General features: G+C 37.3%; 3 protein-coding genes and 1 long non-coding RNA gene across 4 annotated transcripts; 3 read left to right on the forward strand and 1 right to left on the reverse strand.

The window, feature by feature from the left end:
- The first annotated feature begins 366 nt into the window (after nucleotides 1-366).
- On the forward strand, nucleotides 367-4308 carry LOC136813347 (uncharacterized). The gene is made up of 2 exons (XM_067069858.1): nucleotides 367-703; nucleotides 1700-4308. Exons 1-2 carry the CDS (start codon nucleotides 367-369, stop codon nucleotides 4306-4308), a joined length of 2946 nt encoding a protein of 981 aa, XP_066925959.1.
- A 583-nt stretch (nucleotides 4309-4891) lies between these two features.
- Nucleotides 4892-5455, forward strand: LOC136813348 (uncharacterized). Its single transcript, XM_067069859.1, has one exon. The coding sequence runs from the start codon at nucleotides 4892-4894 to the stop codon at nucleotides 5453-5455; it is 564 nt and encodes a 187-aa protein (XP_066925960.1).
- A 2400-nt stretch (nucleotides 5456-7855) lies between these two features.
- On the reverse strand, nucleotides 7856-9449 carry LOC136813460 (uncharacterized). Its single transcript, XR_010847473.1, has 2 exons — nucleotides 8624-9449; nucleotides 7856-8064 (listed from the first exon to the last, which is right to left on the reverse strand). It is a non-coding gene; the product is annotated as an uncharacterized lncRNA (long non-coding RNA).
- Nucleotides 9450-10694: 1245 nt separating this feature from the next.
- On the forward strand, nucleotides 10695-16324 carry LOC136813349 (uncharacterized; the record flags this gene model as incomplete). Its single annotated transcript, XM_067069860.1, has 9 exons — nucleotides 10695-10776; nucleotides 10960-11493; nucleotides 11872-12111; nucleotides 14357-14483; nucleotides 14840-15447; nucleotides 15615-15725; nucleotides 15814-15879; nucleotides 16002-16064; nucleotides 16274-16324. Coding segments are annotated over exons 2-9 (1659 nt in total), but the record flags the coding sequence as incomplete, so codon positions are not given.
- Nucleotides 16325-16369: the final 45 nt, after the last annotated feature.

Raw genomic sequence — 16369 nt, forward strand, 5'->3', positions numbered from 1 at the left:
GCAGTCGTACCAGAATTCGCTCATTGTACGACTCGATGATTCTTGTTTTGGAAGAAGCTCACGTCATCAACCAAAAACTTGAAGATCTTGGTGATGATACAGAAGGATGGATGATGGATGACATGAAGTTTCAAACCGACAACATCAAATCAAAGATCGATGATTATCTTGAACTGCTAAAGATAATCCCCCGTCGGAAGCTGGTGGATCAGATTGGCTACTTGGGAAATTCCTCCGAATGGACGAAGCACAAAAGGAAATCACCAAGGAGCTTGAAAATTTGGCTCCAATCACAACACAAACCGGCAAGCACACTAACGTATCTGCACCTGGATTTCAACCCAATCCAACATTGCCACTAACAACATGGTTAATCCATTCGTGACTACCATAGCTCCTACTTGCACAACATTTTCCAATGCATTCGACAAATCGACGTATGTTCAACCACAACGTAGAAGAGTGGATCCATCACCATTCCAGATTATCAGTACCCCAAAAGAACATGCAGCAAAGGATACAGTACCAAAGAATCAAACAATTACAGATCACTCATCTATGCCAGTCAACTCTAACAAGGTTGATTCATGGATAGATGAGCTCGACATCAACAAACCACCCGTATCAACGGCTGGTAGCAAAATGGAAGATACACTTTCCACGTGGTTTGTACAACAGGTCTACCAAGGATCAGAATACCATGGTTTGATGGCACTCCTCAAGCTACGTAGAATTTCGTAACCAGTTTTAGAGATCTTGTCCACAACCAAGGATATTTGACCACGCTTCAGAAATGCTCTATGCATCAAGCTGTAGAGGGGAAGTCAAGAGTCGATCCAAGGCTTCAGAAATGACCATGAAGGCTACGTCCTTGCACTCAGAAGAATAAAGTACATGTTTGGTCAACGATCAAGAATTGCAGAGTCCGTCATCACAAAGATTGTCGACTATAAACCATTGGCAACAGAGATCAAACTTCGCTTACCGAGTTCTACTACCACTAAGTGATTGCTTGGTGACGCTACGAAAACTAAACTATGTTCCGACCTACACACAGACATACTCCGACAAGCCTGCACCAAAACTTCCGCAGTACCTGCTACATAAATGGGCTGATTATTGTCTTACCTGAAAGATCCTGTGAACCGAATCTCGCCACTTGGAAGCCTGGCTTCAAGAAAGATTCTTGCATCCAAAGACTCTTATCTACCAAGAAAGAATGACGATAGAAGGATCACAGGGCCATAAAGATCAAAGAGATTCAAAAATGGACAAGGACAAGGGAAGCAAAATCAATCAAATGACAATGGCCATCGATCAAATTGGTCTGGCAAAATTGGAGATGGAAAACCCAACAGGGACAACAAGGAACAAAAACAAAAATCCAAGACACACAAGTCAAGCAAACAAATGCTACATATGCAAGGATGAGCATCCAAAATTCACAAATGTCCAAAATATGTATACTGGATCAACCAGACGCTTTGAAATGGCAAAGAAGTTGAATCTTTGCTACCAACTGCTTGAAGAAGGATCACTTTACTTCAAATGCAAATCAAAGAAACAGTTTCAATGCTGGCTGCGATGGACGTCATCATCCCACGCTACATGATTACTTCACTGAACATGTAAAAGAATCGTTCTTAGGAAACACTCAAGTTGTGAACCATTGGTACCGTGTATCTATCTGTCGTTCCAGTAAAGCTTCAAGGACTGGATTCTTCATCTATCACTACCTACGCACTTTTGGACACAGGTAGTCAAAGCACTTTGGTCAGAGATGACGTTGCCAAGAAACTCAAACTGAAGAAAAAAGACAAGAAGATCACCATAACAACAATCAATGACATTGGGACAAAAACTAAAGTCAAAGAAACGTCAATGCGTGTCGAAAACAGAGACGATGGAATCGGTGTCAACATTGACCACTGCTATATTGTGCCAAAATCAAGCTTCCACATGCCAAAGCAGCAATATCCTTCAACAATGATGAAAAAGATGAAGGAGGAGAAAGGCATTAAACTACACAATGCTCTTTATGAAGAAATTGGAATTCTCATAGGAGCAAACGTTCCATCCGTCCACATACCCTTGGAAGTCAAGGAAGGAGAAAATTCCGAACCACTGGCTATCAAAACAATCTTTGGATGGACCCTCTTCGGTGCCAGTGGACAACCAGAGACGGTATCAATGAACAGAATTGTTATCGAACCAGAAGCTGATCTCCATCACTGTGTACAAAGAATATGGGATCAAGACTTTATTACAAACCCATCAGACCGTGACGAAGCCCTATCGATAGAGGATAAACGGTGTCACGAAAAGCTGGAATCGGAAACTGTTCTCGCTGATGGAAAGTATCAAGTACCAATGCTTTGGAAGAAAGATGTAACACTTTCAAACAACCGTACTGTGGCCGAGAAAAGATTCCACCAACTTCAAAACAAGCTGAGAAGAGAACCAAACCTTCGAAAGCTTTACGACCAAAGTATGACCAAATATCTTGAGATTGGTTATGCAAGAAAGATGACGTCAGAAGAGGCAGCTACCGCACACCCAAGAACATGGTATCTACCGCATTATGGCGTCTTCAACCCAAACAAACCAGGCAAAATTCGTCTTGTGTTTGATGCAGCTGCAAAGTTTCAAGGAACAAGCTTAAACGATGCTCTATACACTGGACCAGATCTGCTTAACAATATGCTTGGAGTACTAATGAGATTCAGAACACACCACTTTGCATTTTCCGCAGACATTGAAGGAATGTTCAATCAAGTGAAAGTCAACCAAGAGGACACACAATCATTGAGGTTCCTTTGGAAAGAAGATATTGACTCACCTGATCAACCAGACACCTACCAAATGTTGGTTCATATCATGGGTGCAACATGCTCACCAACGTGTGCCAACTATGCTCTAAAAAGGTGTGCAAGGGATCACTTAGGAGACTTCGACCCAAGCACCATTGAAACAATCTTACGATCGTTCTATGTGGATGACCTATTAAAATCTACAGAAAACATCGAAACTGGTCAACAACTTATCAAAGAAGTTATCGACATCACAAAGCTGGGCGGAAATCGCTTAACCAAATTCGTTAGCAACGACCCAGAACTACTCAAGAATGTACCAGAAGAATTGATATCACCTTCAGTAAACATTCAGATGGAAGATGGACAAAATCATTCTACTAAAGCACTTGGCATCACTTGGAATACCAAAGAAGATGTGCTAACATTCCTGCCAAACATTGTGAACGCTTCTTCAACCAAGAGGGGAATCCTTAGCGTTGTTAGCTCACTGTATGACCCACTGGGGTTTCTTTCACCTTTCACCACTACTGCAAAGATGATACTACAAGATGTATGGAAAGATGGCACAAATTGGGATGAACCAGTCAACTACGAAATTCAAAGAAAGTGGAACAAATGGCAATCTGGCCTATCCACTATCGACATGTTCAAGTTGGAGAGATGCTACAACATTCCAATATCATCCAAGATTCAACTACATATCTTTGGCGATGCATCAGAAAACGCCTATGGTGCAGTTGCTTATCTCAGAACAACCACAGAACCGATCAACGTTAGCTTTGTATCAGCCAAAGGAAGAGTTGCACCAACAAAACAAGTTCCTCTACCAAGATTGGAATTAAGTGCAGCAACAATTGCAGTACGATTATACAGATTAATCATCAAAGAAATTGACTTGCCAATCGAGGACAGTCATTTTTGGAGTGACTCGACACTGACCCTCCAATACATAACAAATGAAAGGAATCGTTTCAAGACCTTCGTAGCAAACAGAGTCTCAGAAATTCGAGAAGTGACACAACCTACACAATGGCATCACGTTAATGGTGAAGAAAATCCTGGTGACATTACCACAAGAGGAGTCTTCAGCGTAGAAGAACTACTTCATGGAAACAAAAAACGAAGTTGGCTCAAAGGACCATCATTCTTAATGGCAGACGAATCAACTTGGAAGGACAAGAAAATTGAAGAAATCGACCCTGGTGATACCGAAATCAGAAAAACCTTCATTTCAATGATTAGACAGGACAAATCAACCTGGTTACCTTACACAGATTACTCAAACTTTAACAAGATTGTACGTTACATGGCTTGGGTTCTTCGTTACACCCGTAACCTTCGAGCAGAAGCTAAAAGGAAACGTGAGAATTCCAAGAAGAAACGTGACAAAGGAAAACCTTACCTAACACCAGAAGAAATCAAAGCTGCAACAATTATCGTCATCAAGGATGTTCAGCTATCAGAATTCGATGAAGAAATTGATGACCTTACATAGATATTAGATGCCCCTGTCTCATTTGAAGCAAAACATCAAATTGTTATCCCCAAAGGACATGTTGCGTCACTTATTGCTGAGAAATATCACAAAGAGAATGGTCACAGTGGTGTAAATCAAACCTTATCCGAAGTTAGACAGAAATATTGGATATTATGTGGAAGGCAAGTAATCAAAACAGTCATCAAAGCATGCGTGGAATGTCAAAGATTTAAAAACAAACCTGAGATTCCAATGATGGCTGACTTACCTAACAGCAGAATGCAACTCAACCAACCACCATTCACCAATACTGGTGTGGATTTCTTTGGACCAATTCTCGTTAAACAAGGTCGCAAACGTCTGAAGCGCTGGGTTTCACTATTTACATGCATGACGGTCCGATGCGTCCATCTTGAAGTTGTAGAAAGTATGGAAACTGACGATTTTTTAAACGCACTCCAACGCTTCATCAGTCGCAGACAGAAACCAAGGAAGCTGCTCTCGGAAAGAAGAACTAAGAAAATTGAACCAGCACAAGATTGGGGAATTTTGTTCACTCAGGGAGATTGAATGGCAATTCAACCCTCCATCGGCGCCACACATGGGTGGAGCCTGGGAACGACTAGTTCGAACCGTCAAAACAAGCATGAAATTCACCTTGAAGAATCTAATATTAACCGAATTTCAACTTATGACATTCATAACTGAAGTGGAAAATATCGTGAACAGTCGTCCACTAACTCCAATCAGTGAAGATCCTAAAGACTTAGAGGCACTAACACCGAACCACCTGCTAAAAGGATTCAACAACGCAGAAGTCCTACTCAATACAGACAAAGATTTGGACATAACAAAATGCTATCGCAAACGATGGAAGCACATTCAGATGTGCTTAGAACACTTCTGGAATAGATGGAGATCTGAATATCTCCCAACACTGACAACAAGAGGCAAATGGGTCGAAGAAAGGAGAAACCTGCAAGTTGGTGATATGGTCCTCCTGCACATGGATGCACCAAGAGGACAATGGCCACTTGGTATTATTGTGGAAACAATACCCGGACGAGACAATCGAATTCGAATGGCGTATGTAAAGACGAATGCTGGTACATACCTCCGACCCGCTTCGAAGATTTACAGACTTGAACTTCCCAACGTTCGTTAAGGGGAGGGGTATATTGTAAAACATCTTGTGTTATTACTGACTTCGACGCACGCTCCACCAAAGGAGCTTTTCTTTGTGTTTAATTGCTGCTGAACTGACGTCATTTTCCCAAATGACATGCGGAATTTTGTTTACATTTAAAATGAATAGTTTATTTGATACACGTATTAATTCCCAAATGACTTACAAGAATTTGTTTGTAATTTATCTAGTCATTAGGGATTTCTAGCTTATCTAGAAATCCCTCCTATTTCCTTTGTATGATTGTATTCCCTAAGGACATTGTTAGATATTTTGACATGTTGATATGCTATAAAAGCTGTGGAAATTTTCATTTACTCAGAGAAGGTTGTGAGGGTAGCTCACGCCACATTTTGAAATGGTTTTTTAACAGAAGAAACTTATATCAAATCATTGAACAACCTCACAACACTCATTCTCTACACGAAAAGCCCTATTTTGCCCTAAAAAGACCAATTTTAGGGGTGATTTTTTTAATTGTGAGAATATTTGTGTTTTGCGGAATTTAATTTCGCGGTTTAACCATTTTGGTGTGTTTTGCGGAATTTAATTTCGCGAATCATGCCCAAATTCGCGAAATTAAATTCCGCGAAAATTTCTTCCGCGAAAATTTCTTCTCGCGAAAATTTCTTCCCTTAAGGTATTATGTCTGGGGAAATCCCAACCTCGTTCCCTGCGCATCATCAGCTTTTTTATGCTTTAACTATATGGCGCTAGATAATGCCCTGGCATTGTCTGTTCAAACGTTACGTCATCGGCCCATTACCATTGGGCGAGCGGTTTCGCTGACGGCGCAATTATTTGTTTACATTATTTGCCTGTTACCAAGTAGTCGCCGGCGAAACTAATCAAAAGGAAAACGCACTGTACCATACAGTAGAAGGTGATCTCGGTTTCCGCAGTGTATTCGAACCGGGCTGGCAGCTATACCGTAAAATGATGAAACCAGAATGCGTTTTAGTATTTTGGTGGATTTGGTTCATAAAGATGCGTGAATGCGCGGGAGAAAAAAAAATTTCACGTGTGCATGTGCGCGAACGAAACCAGACAATTTCATAACACATTAAGAAGAACACGAAGAAAAGAAGAACGTTTAAAGGTAAACTTTCTTGTTTGGTTTCTTTATCTCTGCTATTATTTAATTTTTCTATCACCTTTTCTTTTTTACCATCAAGTTTTGAAGCTATATAGTGATTTAATTCCCTAATTGGCTATCTCAGTTCTTCTTTAAGAAGCTACAATTGGGGATTTAGGAGTAATTCTACTAGGGAGATCAGGATAATGGAAACTGATTCACTTTGAGGAAAATGGGATGGAAACAAAGGACTCTTAGGAGAAGCTACTGTATGCGTAGGAGTTCCTACCAAGACATGGATAACTTAAAGAGTCGTTTTTCACCCTTTCACAAAAACAACAAAAACTCAAATTAGTCTCTACAAGGGTCGAAATTTTCACCAACATTTAATCTCTCTAAAGAAAAATTACTTGACTTTGATATAGTAATCGACCATATTTAATTTTTTCTTAACTTTCACCAAAAGAGTTTTTCAAATAAAAAGCTGGGAAAATTAGATACGAAGAAAAGATAAACTAAATTGTTTTAATAATTGTTTTTAATTAACAAGAGCTCTTTGATTATAAAAACTTGCAGATTTTATAAAACTTTATATTTGATAAATAATGAAAAATATATATTCTATTGTAAATTCCTAAGAAAGTTTTTATAATCAATTACATTCATAATAAATAGATTATAGGCGAGGGACTTGTGACTTGAAAATTCGAAAAAAAAAATCTTTCTCAAATACACACTTTTTATAAGAATATCTTGTAAGAATATCAGGGTGAAAATTGGCCAAATCGTAAGAATACCCAAAAAAGTACCATACAAATACCCTCATCAGAATTTTGTATTTGTAAAAAAAATGTCCGAACTGTTGGACTAAAGTAGGAATCTAGATAGAATTCATAATTTAGTTAAAGATTCGTTAAAATCCGAAAAGATACTAAAGATATTATTACATTAAGAATATTTCACCCTCAATTTTGGCTAATTCTTAAGAATACTTTACCCTTAGCGAATGTAAACTATTCTTATAAAGAAAGTGTGTATGTTATTGGGGAAAATTGTCAGCAGGAAGATATTATACTATATATTGTTTTGAATAAACCCCTCCCTTCTTTCAAACGCCCCTCGAATAAACGCCCCCTTCGAAGGAACGTGCGACTTTTAACGAAAAGATTGATTAAGATTGAAGGAAGATATGACTCGTTTATTATAATCAGTGCAGTTTTGATACAATTTTTGTCTGCAACCAATGAAATTTACATTTAAATCTTAGGTAAAGAGGTCAACGAAAAAAATCAAATAAACGGGCGTTTATTCGAAATAATACGGTATCTGAAAATTGAATAAATAATAATCTATAAAACAATGATATGTCTAAATGTTTAGGTAACTTCTAAAGTTTCCAAATCGCCATCACATGCAAATGGATGGCTCGGCTTACCATTATCGGAAGTATATTCAAGAGGACGACGAGGAAAGTATTGATTCCGATACTGCGTTCGACCAAGAGATGGAAGAGCTGAAAAAAAATTCGGAAAGAGTAATTAAAGGTTAGAGTGAGGTTTTTAAGTTTATTATGATTTGAATTAGTATGCCATTTTGAGATCGTTGAAAAGATATTGGTGAGTGGAATAATATAATACGAGAATTTTCTGAAAGGTTTTGAAAATGAAGAGAGAAAACAATTTAATTTTCTCGTCAGTGATTCTTCAATCTTAGAACATTATTACTTTGAGAAATTGAAAATAAACAAATACTTTAACTAATGCATTTTCAATTTTACATTATAGTGAAATTTAAACCCCATGTCGAAAGATTAGGTGAACCTTCAGGGGATGCACAGAACGATCTAGCAAGTCCTTTTGAAAGGTATGTCCAAAAACTACTAAGACCGGTAAAACTACACGGGCGTTAGTCAATGTCTATGCTGAAAATGTGTTTTTCAGTGTCGCGATTTAATGTTCAAACGCATATCATGTCAAACAAAATAGGGCAGTATTTAATCAGTTTGAAAAGTTTAATTCTTTGTCTGTAAAGATGCTTGATAATGTATTTTCCTATCGTTTGATTATTCCTACCTCTAATCAGCGACTCTTCTGGTGATGAATTCGAAAGTAACGAAGAGCAATCCGATTCTGACGATGACGATGACGATGACGATGACGAAGATGGACCTGTTATCTCAGCTGAACGACCTGAAAGTAAGATAATCAATTTATAATTATTACTGACTTCCAACTTTGAAGAAATACGAAAGTAGAGGGCTTCGGATTTGCATGGTTTAAAGTGAAATCTACGCTAACGCATAGGAAAGTTTACGTTTTAGCGCATTCTTTTCAAAGTTGTCACAAGCAAAAATTAATGTCACAAAAGTACAAGCTGATTTCAAACATTCCTATATTATCAACAAAACCTTAAGAAAAGAAATCTCTTTGATTCAGTTTGACCTTTGAAAAGGTTTAACTATGGCGTCAACATGGGCTATAATCCATGCAAGAATAGTCCCTCTAAAGATTTAAGAGCTCCTCATCGTTCCGGAATCTTTTTGGGTCTAAGACACAAAAGTACAAGCTGATTTCAAACAATCCTATTGTCAACAAAACCTTAAGAAAAAGAATCTCTTTGATTCAGTTTGACATTTGAAAAGGTTTAACTATGACGTCAACATGGGCTAAGATCCATGCAAGAACAGTCCCTCTAAAGATTTAAGAGCTCCTCATCGTTCCGGAATCTTTTTGGGTCTAGGACCCCTGAATATCATGTGATATTCGATTCCTTTTTACAACAGGCAAACTGATTGTGGTACTGGATCCGGATTTAATCGAACAAGAACTTGCTGACTATCAATTGGAAACTGGAGACTCGTTTGTCTCGTATAAAAAACCAAAGGGTTTTGCAGGAGGTAAATAATTCCCTCTTAAATTATCTAAATTTAGAAATTGGTTTTAATATATGGTAATAATATGGTTTTATTTTTATTTCACTTCAAGACCCAACTCTATAAAAGAGAATTGCTAAACTTTGATATTACATTATCGTATGAATTTTTTGAATAGATCAAATAAGTTAAAAAGTGCATATTAATTTTCAGCAATCACATTAGAGAAGAAGAGGATACGTTTCAAGGAAGTAGAAAATGCTGAAAGTGAAAATTTAATCCCTGTTGATGGTACACCTTTCATAATAAACTCAGTTGCAAAACTAGATTGTATTCACGGCAAGGACAGGATGGAATGTTATAAGGAAAAACGAAAATCAAGTACTTTTCTTTTATTTTAACCCAATCTACAAAAGAAATCCCCCGGGGGGGGGTACTAGGGCAAAATGGGTTACGGGGATGCTCCGCTGGTCAGGGTACCTTTTTTAACCTCCACGAGTCCCTGGTAGGGTCGCAAAAACACCAAAATAGAAAAATTAGTCCCTCGTAGGGTGCCTATTTTTGGAAAATTCGGGAAAAAGTAGAAATTTTGAGAAAATTTTGGAATTTCAGTCCCATTCAGGGTCACTTTTTTCGCAATTTCGAGTCCCACGTAGGGTCCATTTTTCGAACCTCGGCGGAGCACCCCCGTCGGTCGACAAGGGTAGTACCCCCCCCGGGAGAAATCCCTTTTTAACTTATCAAGTGGCTAATTTTTGGGCTAAAGATTAATATCTTCCAGTTTGATCTTTCTAAATACTAATCATTTTTCGGTCCCTACTTGAGGCTTATTACACACAATAATGATTAATACATATCAAATTCGCAAACTCTGCATTCATTTTACTGTAGGCAAAGGAAGATCATTATGTTGGAAAGACAATAAACTTAGTACAAGACTCTAGAAAGTTTGATTGTCCAGCAAAAGTCATCATTAAAGATGTTACTTTTTTCCCTGAAAATAAGGTAATTTTAATTATATAAGATTATTTCTCAGCACGACCTTATATATGTTTTTCTATGGTAAATCATTTCAACGTATCGATTTAACGGGCAATCTCTGAAACTTTTAATAAACAGACACCTCTCTCATTCCCATTTAGAGTTATTAATAAGTCAAAAATAGAAAATAACAAAGCTTCAAATCCATCTTTGTAATTTTTTTCAGATTGTGAATTATCAAGTAGAAAATCAACGCAAGAAGGTTTCAAAAAATTAAAAGAAGAGTGGGAAAAAAATCAATGGAAGGACGTGAGGACCGAGAGGAAGTTTTTCATTCAAATTCCAAATCAGAAAGTACACACTCATGGAAAGGTATTGAACAATTTGAGCATGTGTAATGCTTATAAACTTGTAAATTTCAACCGAAAAGCTGAAAACAATAGCATTGTTATTAATTTTTCCTCCTCATTGGTAGTTAAATCTTTCATGTTGTCCCTACTGGTCAATGAATTGAGACAGAGCTGTTTCATTGCATAAATTAATTTTTGTATCTAGACACTAGGATTGTCACAACCAGTTGACCCGAAAATAATTGAAAAGATATACCAGTTGGCAGAGAAGGGGATACGCAGAACAAAGGAGATACAAGGACATTTGGAAACCTTTTTGGAGAAAGAGCTTTTCAGGGATAAGCAAATGCCCTCAAAGGATAACCGGAGGTACTATCCAAAGAAAACCGATATACGATCGTATGTCTACCGTGCAGCTATGAAACTACGATTTTCAAAAGTGGACCAGGAGGAGCTCGATCACCGTGTCAAGGAGTGGAAGAAAGAACAGCCAGAAGACAGCTTCTTCTACCGGAGGTACGGTGGGGAGGACATTCCTGTTTACAACGAGAAGGGTGAGAAAGTTGACAGCCTTCCGAAGGGAAAGAGGCTATTGTTCGTCCACCAAACCAAGCGCCAGAGAAGATTGCTGGCGAAATATGGTAACTTTGTATGTCTACTGGATGCAACATATAAGACCACCAAATACTCCTTACCACTCTTCTTCATCGCCACTCGTACTAATGTGGATTACCAAGTTGTTGGTCTTTTGTCATCCAAGATGAAACAACAGTGTCAATTAAGGAGGCATTAGCTATTGTGAAGTCGTGGAATGAGAAATGGTCACCGAAGGTTTTCTTGGTTGACAACTGTGAAGAAGAAATTCAAGCTTTGGAAGCATTATTTGGTAAGCAGAATCCAAACTTAAGCCTCTCAACATGTTCTTCAAAAATCTTGAGTACATTTTATTCAAATACATCCCTCTTGTTTTAAGTTCATAGCTCCGGTCATTAAATTTAAAATACCAAAGCTGTGAAATGGATGATTATCCAGAGGATGTTGCAGAATTTAAACCACTTTTCCCCCCTTCTACTCTCTGAACATAATATAAAGCGAAATAACATTGCTTTTAATTTAGATTCCATTGTGTTATTTTCATCGGGAGCAGGCATGGGAACGTTGGTTGAAGACAGAGAAGAATGGAATGAGAGATGTGAAAGAATTTATCTTGGATATGCTACGGGCTATCGCAAAGTCAGAAACGGAGAACGAAACTAAAACTACCATTAATTTTTTGAAAGAAAGTGAAATTTGGAAAAGTGAAAAGGCAACCAAAATGCGGGAATGGTTGACAAAAAAATGGTTACCAGAATTCAAGGTATAAAAATCAAATCAAATCACAGACATCTTACATTATCAACATCGCCGGTGATGTTCTTAATGCAGATCAGAAACTGATTGGACAAAAGTAGAACTTTGCATTAATATTTTTGCCCCCGCAGGAGCGCAGCGACGAGGAGGCACTTATAGTTTCACGCATAGATATTGGACTGGAATCTCGAATTTTTGCGTTTTTTGTTTTGTTTTGTTTTGTTTTGTCGCGCAAGCCTACCCGTAGTTAGTCTCTTCCGTAAATGTTCGGTTTTTTTTCAGGGACAGCAGTTGCTAGCCTAAAAACTTTTTCTTTATAATAGCAGGCGCCGCGGGCATTTTACTCAGCTTTCGACAGTAGATTCTATTCCGCTTGTAGAATTTTGCCCGATTGGTCAATATGCAGGAAATGGAATGGAGAAGTTTCTGGAAGTTTTTTTAAATTCAAGCTCTCTCTTCCTGCAGTCAAAATACTTGTATGCATTTACTTTTGACTTTCGGATTAAACAAGATGTATACATATACCAATCAGTGAATTTGCTGACAGTCAAATTACAATCTGTCTCCTGTCTTAGACATTCACAAGCATTCAGGAGATTGATTCATTTTTCGATCCAAACAGTTTGTCCCCAATAGCAATAATAATGAACAATGATTAAAATGATAATAGTAGAGCAATGATTGAATATGGACAAAAGTGATTATTGTTGGTGGTTGAATTGGCAACGAAATTCCACTGTAACTAAATTTATTCGACAATCGTCATTCAACATACTCTTCTCTCAACAAGAATGCTTAAAAATCCTGTGTTATGGTATACTTCTCGACAGTAAGTATAAATATTTTTTTCTTTCTGTACTTTTATAAGACTTGGTTTTATTAATCTTTTATGTTTAACACAGGTCTGTGTTCTTGTTGATACTTACCAGGCACTATTTGGGAAATTATTATCAAAGATTGAAAGAAACTTTTGGTGAACTATTTTTGAGGAAATTTCAGTACACTCACCATATCATCTAATTTCATGTTTCTTATTTTCCCTTTAAGCTTTTATGAATGAGGATTCGTTTACCTTGACAACGCAATATTACCTCGTTACTGCTACTATTACCACGTTACGTCATGATTTTCCATCCTTCTACACGATGTTGCTGTTACAACAGCAAGATAACTGGCATATCTTTTTAATGTAAACAATTTTGTCCGTGAGATCCCTTATCATGCCGTTGGAAAAAGTCCTGAATGTACGCTATTTCCTGTTAATACCTGCTTCCTGCTCATCAATATTGCCTCGTTACTGATACTATTACCACGTTACGTCCTATCATCTTCCATCCTTTACACAACGCTGTTACAGCTTCTAGATTACTGGTAAATCCATTTATTGTAAACAATTTTGGATCACGATATCCTTTGTTAAACAGTTGGAAAAACTCTTAAGTACCGTGAGATTGGGTAACTTGCATCAGTGGAGGCTAACTTACATAGCCCTCAAATGAATGACCTGGCTGGTCATTAAATACAAAGTTAAATCAAAACAAAAATGGTAGAGTAGAGCTGCGAGCAGAGCTGCGTAGTTGTATTTTAATGACCAGCCAGGTCATTCATTCGAGGGCTATGCATGTTAGCCTCCACTGATGCAAGAGTTACCCAATTTCACGGTACGTTGTTACCTGTCAATTTTTGGTTCCTGCTCGTTATGTTTCTGGCTCATAGCATTTCTTATGCTGTTTGGTTCTACTATGTTTCATTTATACCTATTTCAAATTGGTTGAAATAAATATAGTTGCATGTCTTTTGTCTGGTAGTATACACAAAACACAAAAACAAAAAACAAATCTGTAACTGTCTGTAATTGATTCTACCTGGACACTTTTCCTAATGAATGTTTTAAGATTCGTATTTTATTCTTTGTAAAAAGTAATTCATATTTTAGAAAAAAATGTCTCATTTATGTTAGCTCATTCATTGATATCTCAAAGAAAATGCTGAGAAGAATCATTCTAACTATTCCAAATCATTTCCAAACTTTTGCTATAAAGCATTAAAAAGCCTTAATTAGCATTAATTAGTTTTACAAGCATTTGTATTAATTAGCGGGTGGCAGTTAGTGAAAGCTATGGCTAGTACTAATGTCAGACTTGCTTATTGTACATTACTCAGTGTAATTTTTAATTCTTCTCTACGAGTATACCGCAATTACAATAAATAAAAAAGGACTTGAATGATAAGGCATATCTTTTTATTTTTAGCGTTGGGTGTACTTTTACAGAAAGGACCTTCTACCCATTGAAGTCAATACAACTAACGGCGTAGAAAGAAAAAATAAAGATTTCAAGGCAGAGTACCTTAAGCCATCAAAACAGAAGTCAGTAAGTGGTATGCTGACTACGTTGGTCAACCAGTTCATCCCTGAAAAGTATTCCGAGTAAGTCATTTTTCAATTACTTTTATTCACACAATAATTCAAAGCTGTTATGAAATACATAATCAAAGATGAATTTTATGAATAGTTGAAAGTTATTACCGAAAAACCCTTTGCAGAATTGCAGGTAGATACGAGTCATACAAAATCACGAAATTTGAATTTTCTTTTGGGCATGAAATTAAATTAGAGATTTATCCTGAAGGAGGTTTTGAAAATTGTAAATTACATAGAAAAATAACTCGAATAATAAAAGTTCGAATTAGCGATAGTTCCCATGAAAAATGTGGTATAATTTTTGTTTTTTAAGGTACGAAGATAAGAACCGTAGATGCTCCTCCCCAGTACCGTCGGTACAAAGGTCAAATTCCAATCTATTTAAGAGATCGACCAAGAAAAGTAGTCCTTCATTGTCGAGAAAAGCTTAACTTAGCAAGAGGATATGGTGACGGAAGTGTTATGCGCCATCCGGAGCACGAAGACGTGTATGTGGTCAGGAAAGGTAGGAATGGATCGGCGTACAATGTAATGTTTGTTACGGAGGGTGGTATGCCATCATGTGAGTGTTTCAGTTGGAAGAAGACGAAGTTACCATGTAAACACATGTTTTCCATCATCTTAAATAACCTTGAACATTGGGAGTCATTTTCAGAATTCTATCGTCATCTGCCGTACATGACCTTGGACGAAGAAATTTGCCCCAGCCCCAGGTCAGTCGGTCAAGAGCAGCAGCCCTCCAGTGGTGCGCAACTACCGACGGAAGATATTACAATGGCCAGTGATGACGATTCGAAGGCAGATCCCTTCTTTCCAGAGCTTCCGAGAAAAGTTACAAAAAGCTTAACAAGGAGATCTCACTGTCGAGAAATGCTCAAAGAGGTGATGTCCGCAACTCACAATTATGGGTTAGACGAAGAGGTAAAATTTATGGACATGCCATGACATTAGGATTTCAAAAAGTCACTTCTTAGTAAATGGAATGTAAATAGTATTCAAAGAAATAAAAATGCGAAATTTTGAGGGTTTATTCTATCAACTCAGAGTCATATTTTCAACATAATCCATTAACTCTTTCACTTTTTCAGACAATTGAAGAGCTTGAAGAAAGGATATTAGATCTGAAAATATTCTTAGAAGAAAAGCTTCCTAGGGATGATGGTCTTGTCATTGAAAGCAAAAAAGAAGCAATGAAACAAGTAAGATTTTACTTCAGTATTCAACAAAAAAAGTTGCAGTAATTCCTGGTAAATTATTATTATGTGACTTCACTAACTGTTATCTTAGGTTTCCAACAAAAATGTCAAGCAGAACGAGGAAAACCCAGCTTCATCAAATTCATGCAACAACAAGGTGAGAAGGAAAATGTTGAATCCATTCCTTTAAATTTCCATTTCTTCAAATGTTGATTTTAGTCACTCTTATACGATTTATTGTTTCACAAAACATTATCCATAATCGATCTTCTCTTTAAGGGAGCAACATTCATAGAATTGCCAAGCCAAAGTCAAAGAAGAAATTGGCAAGTGGTCGAGTCGGTATTGGAGCTGAAAAAAGGCGGTTCCATGGAGATATCAGGGTTAACTCTCCCGGAAAAAGAAGAAGATTGAACCTCCAAAGAGAAGGTAAAAAGTAATAGAATTAATATTGGCAATTTTTTTCCCTTTTTCCTCAAAATGAGTTTTAGCGAATAATATTAATTATGAACCGTGCCATTAAGCGTATTACGCAATATTATATGTTACAGACCAAAGAAGCGGAACCCAACGAAAACGATGTAAATGAAGTTGACAAAGAAGTGAGTGGTCATCAGTGAAGGACCTTCAAGATCTAAAACCGGAAA

The sequence above is a fragment of the Clytia hemisphaerica genome, unplaced genomic scaffold, assembly GCF_902728285.1.
Source record: "Clytia hemisphaerica strain Z4C2 unplaced genomic scaffold, Clytia hemisphaerica genome assembly, whole genome shotgun sequence".
In the NCBI taxonomy this organism is placed as follows: Eukaryota; Metazoa; Cnidaria; class Hydrozoa; order Leptothecata; family Clytiidae; genus Clytia; species Clytia hemisphaerica.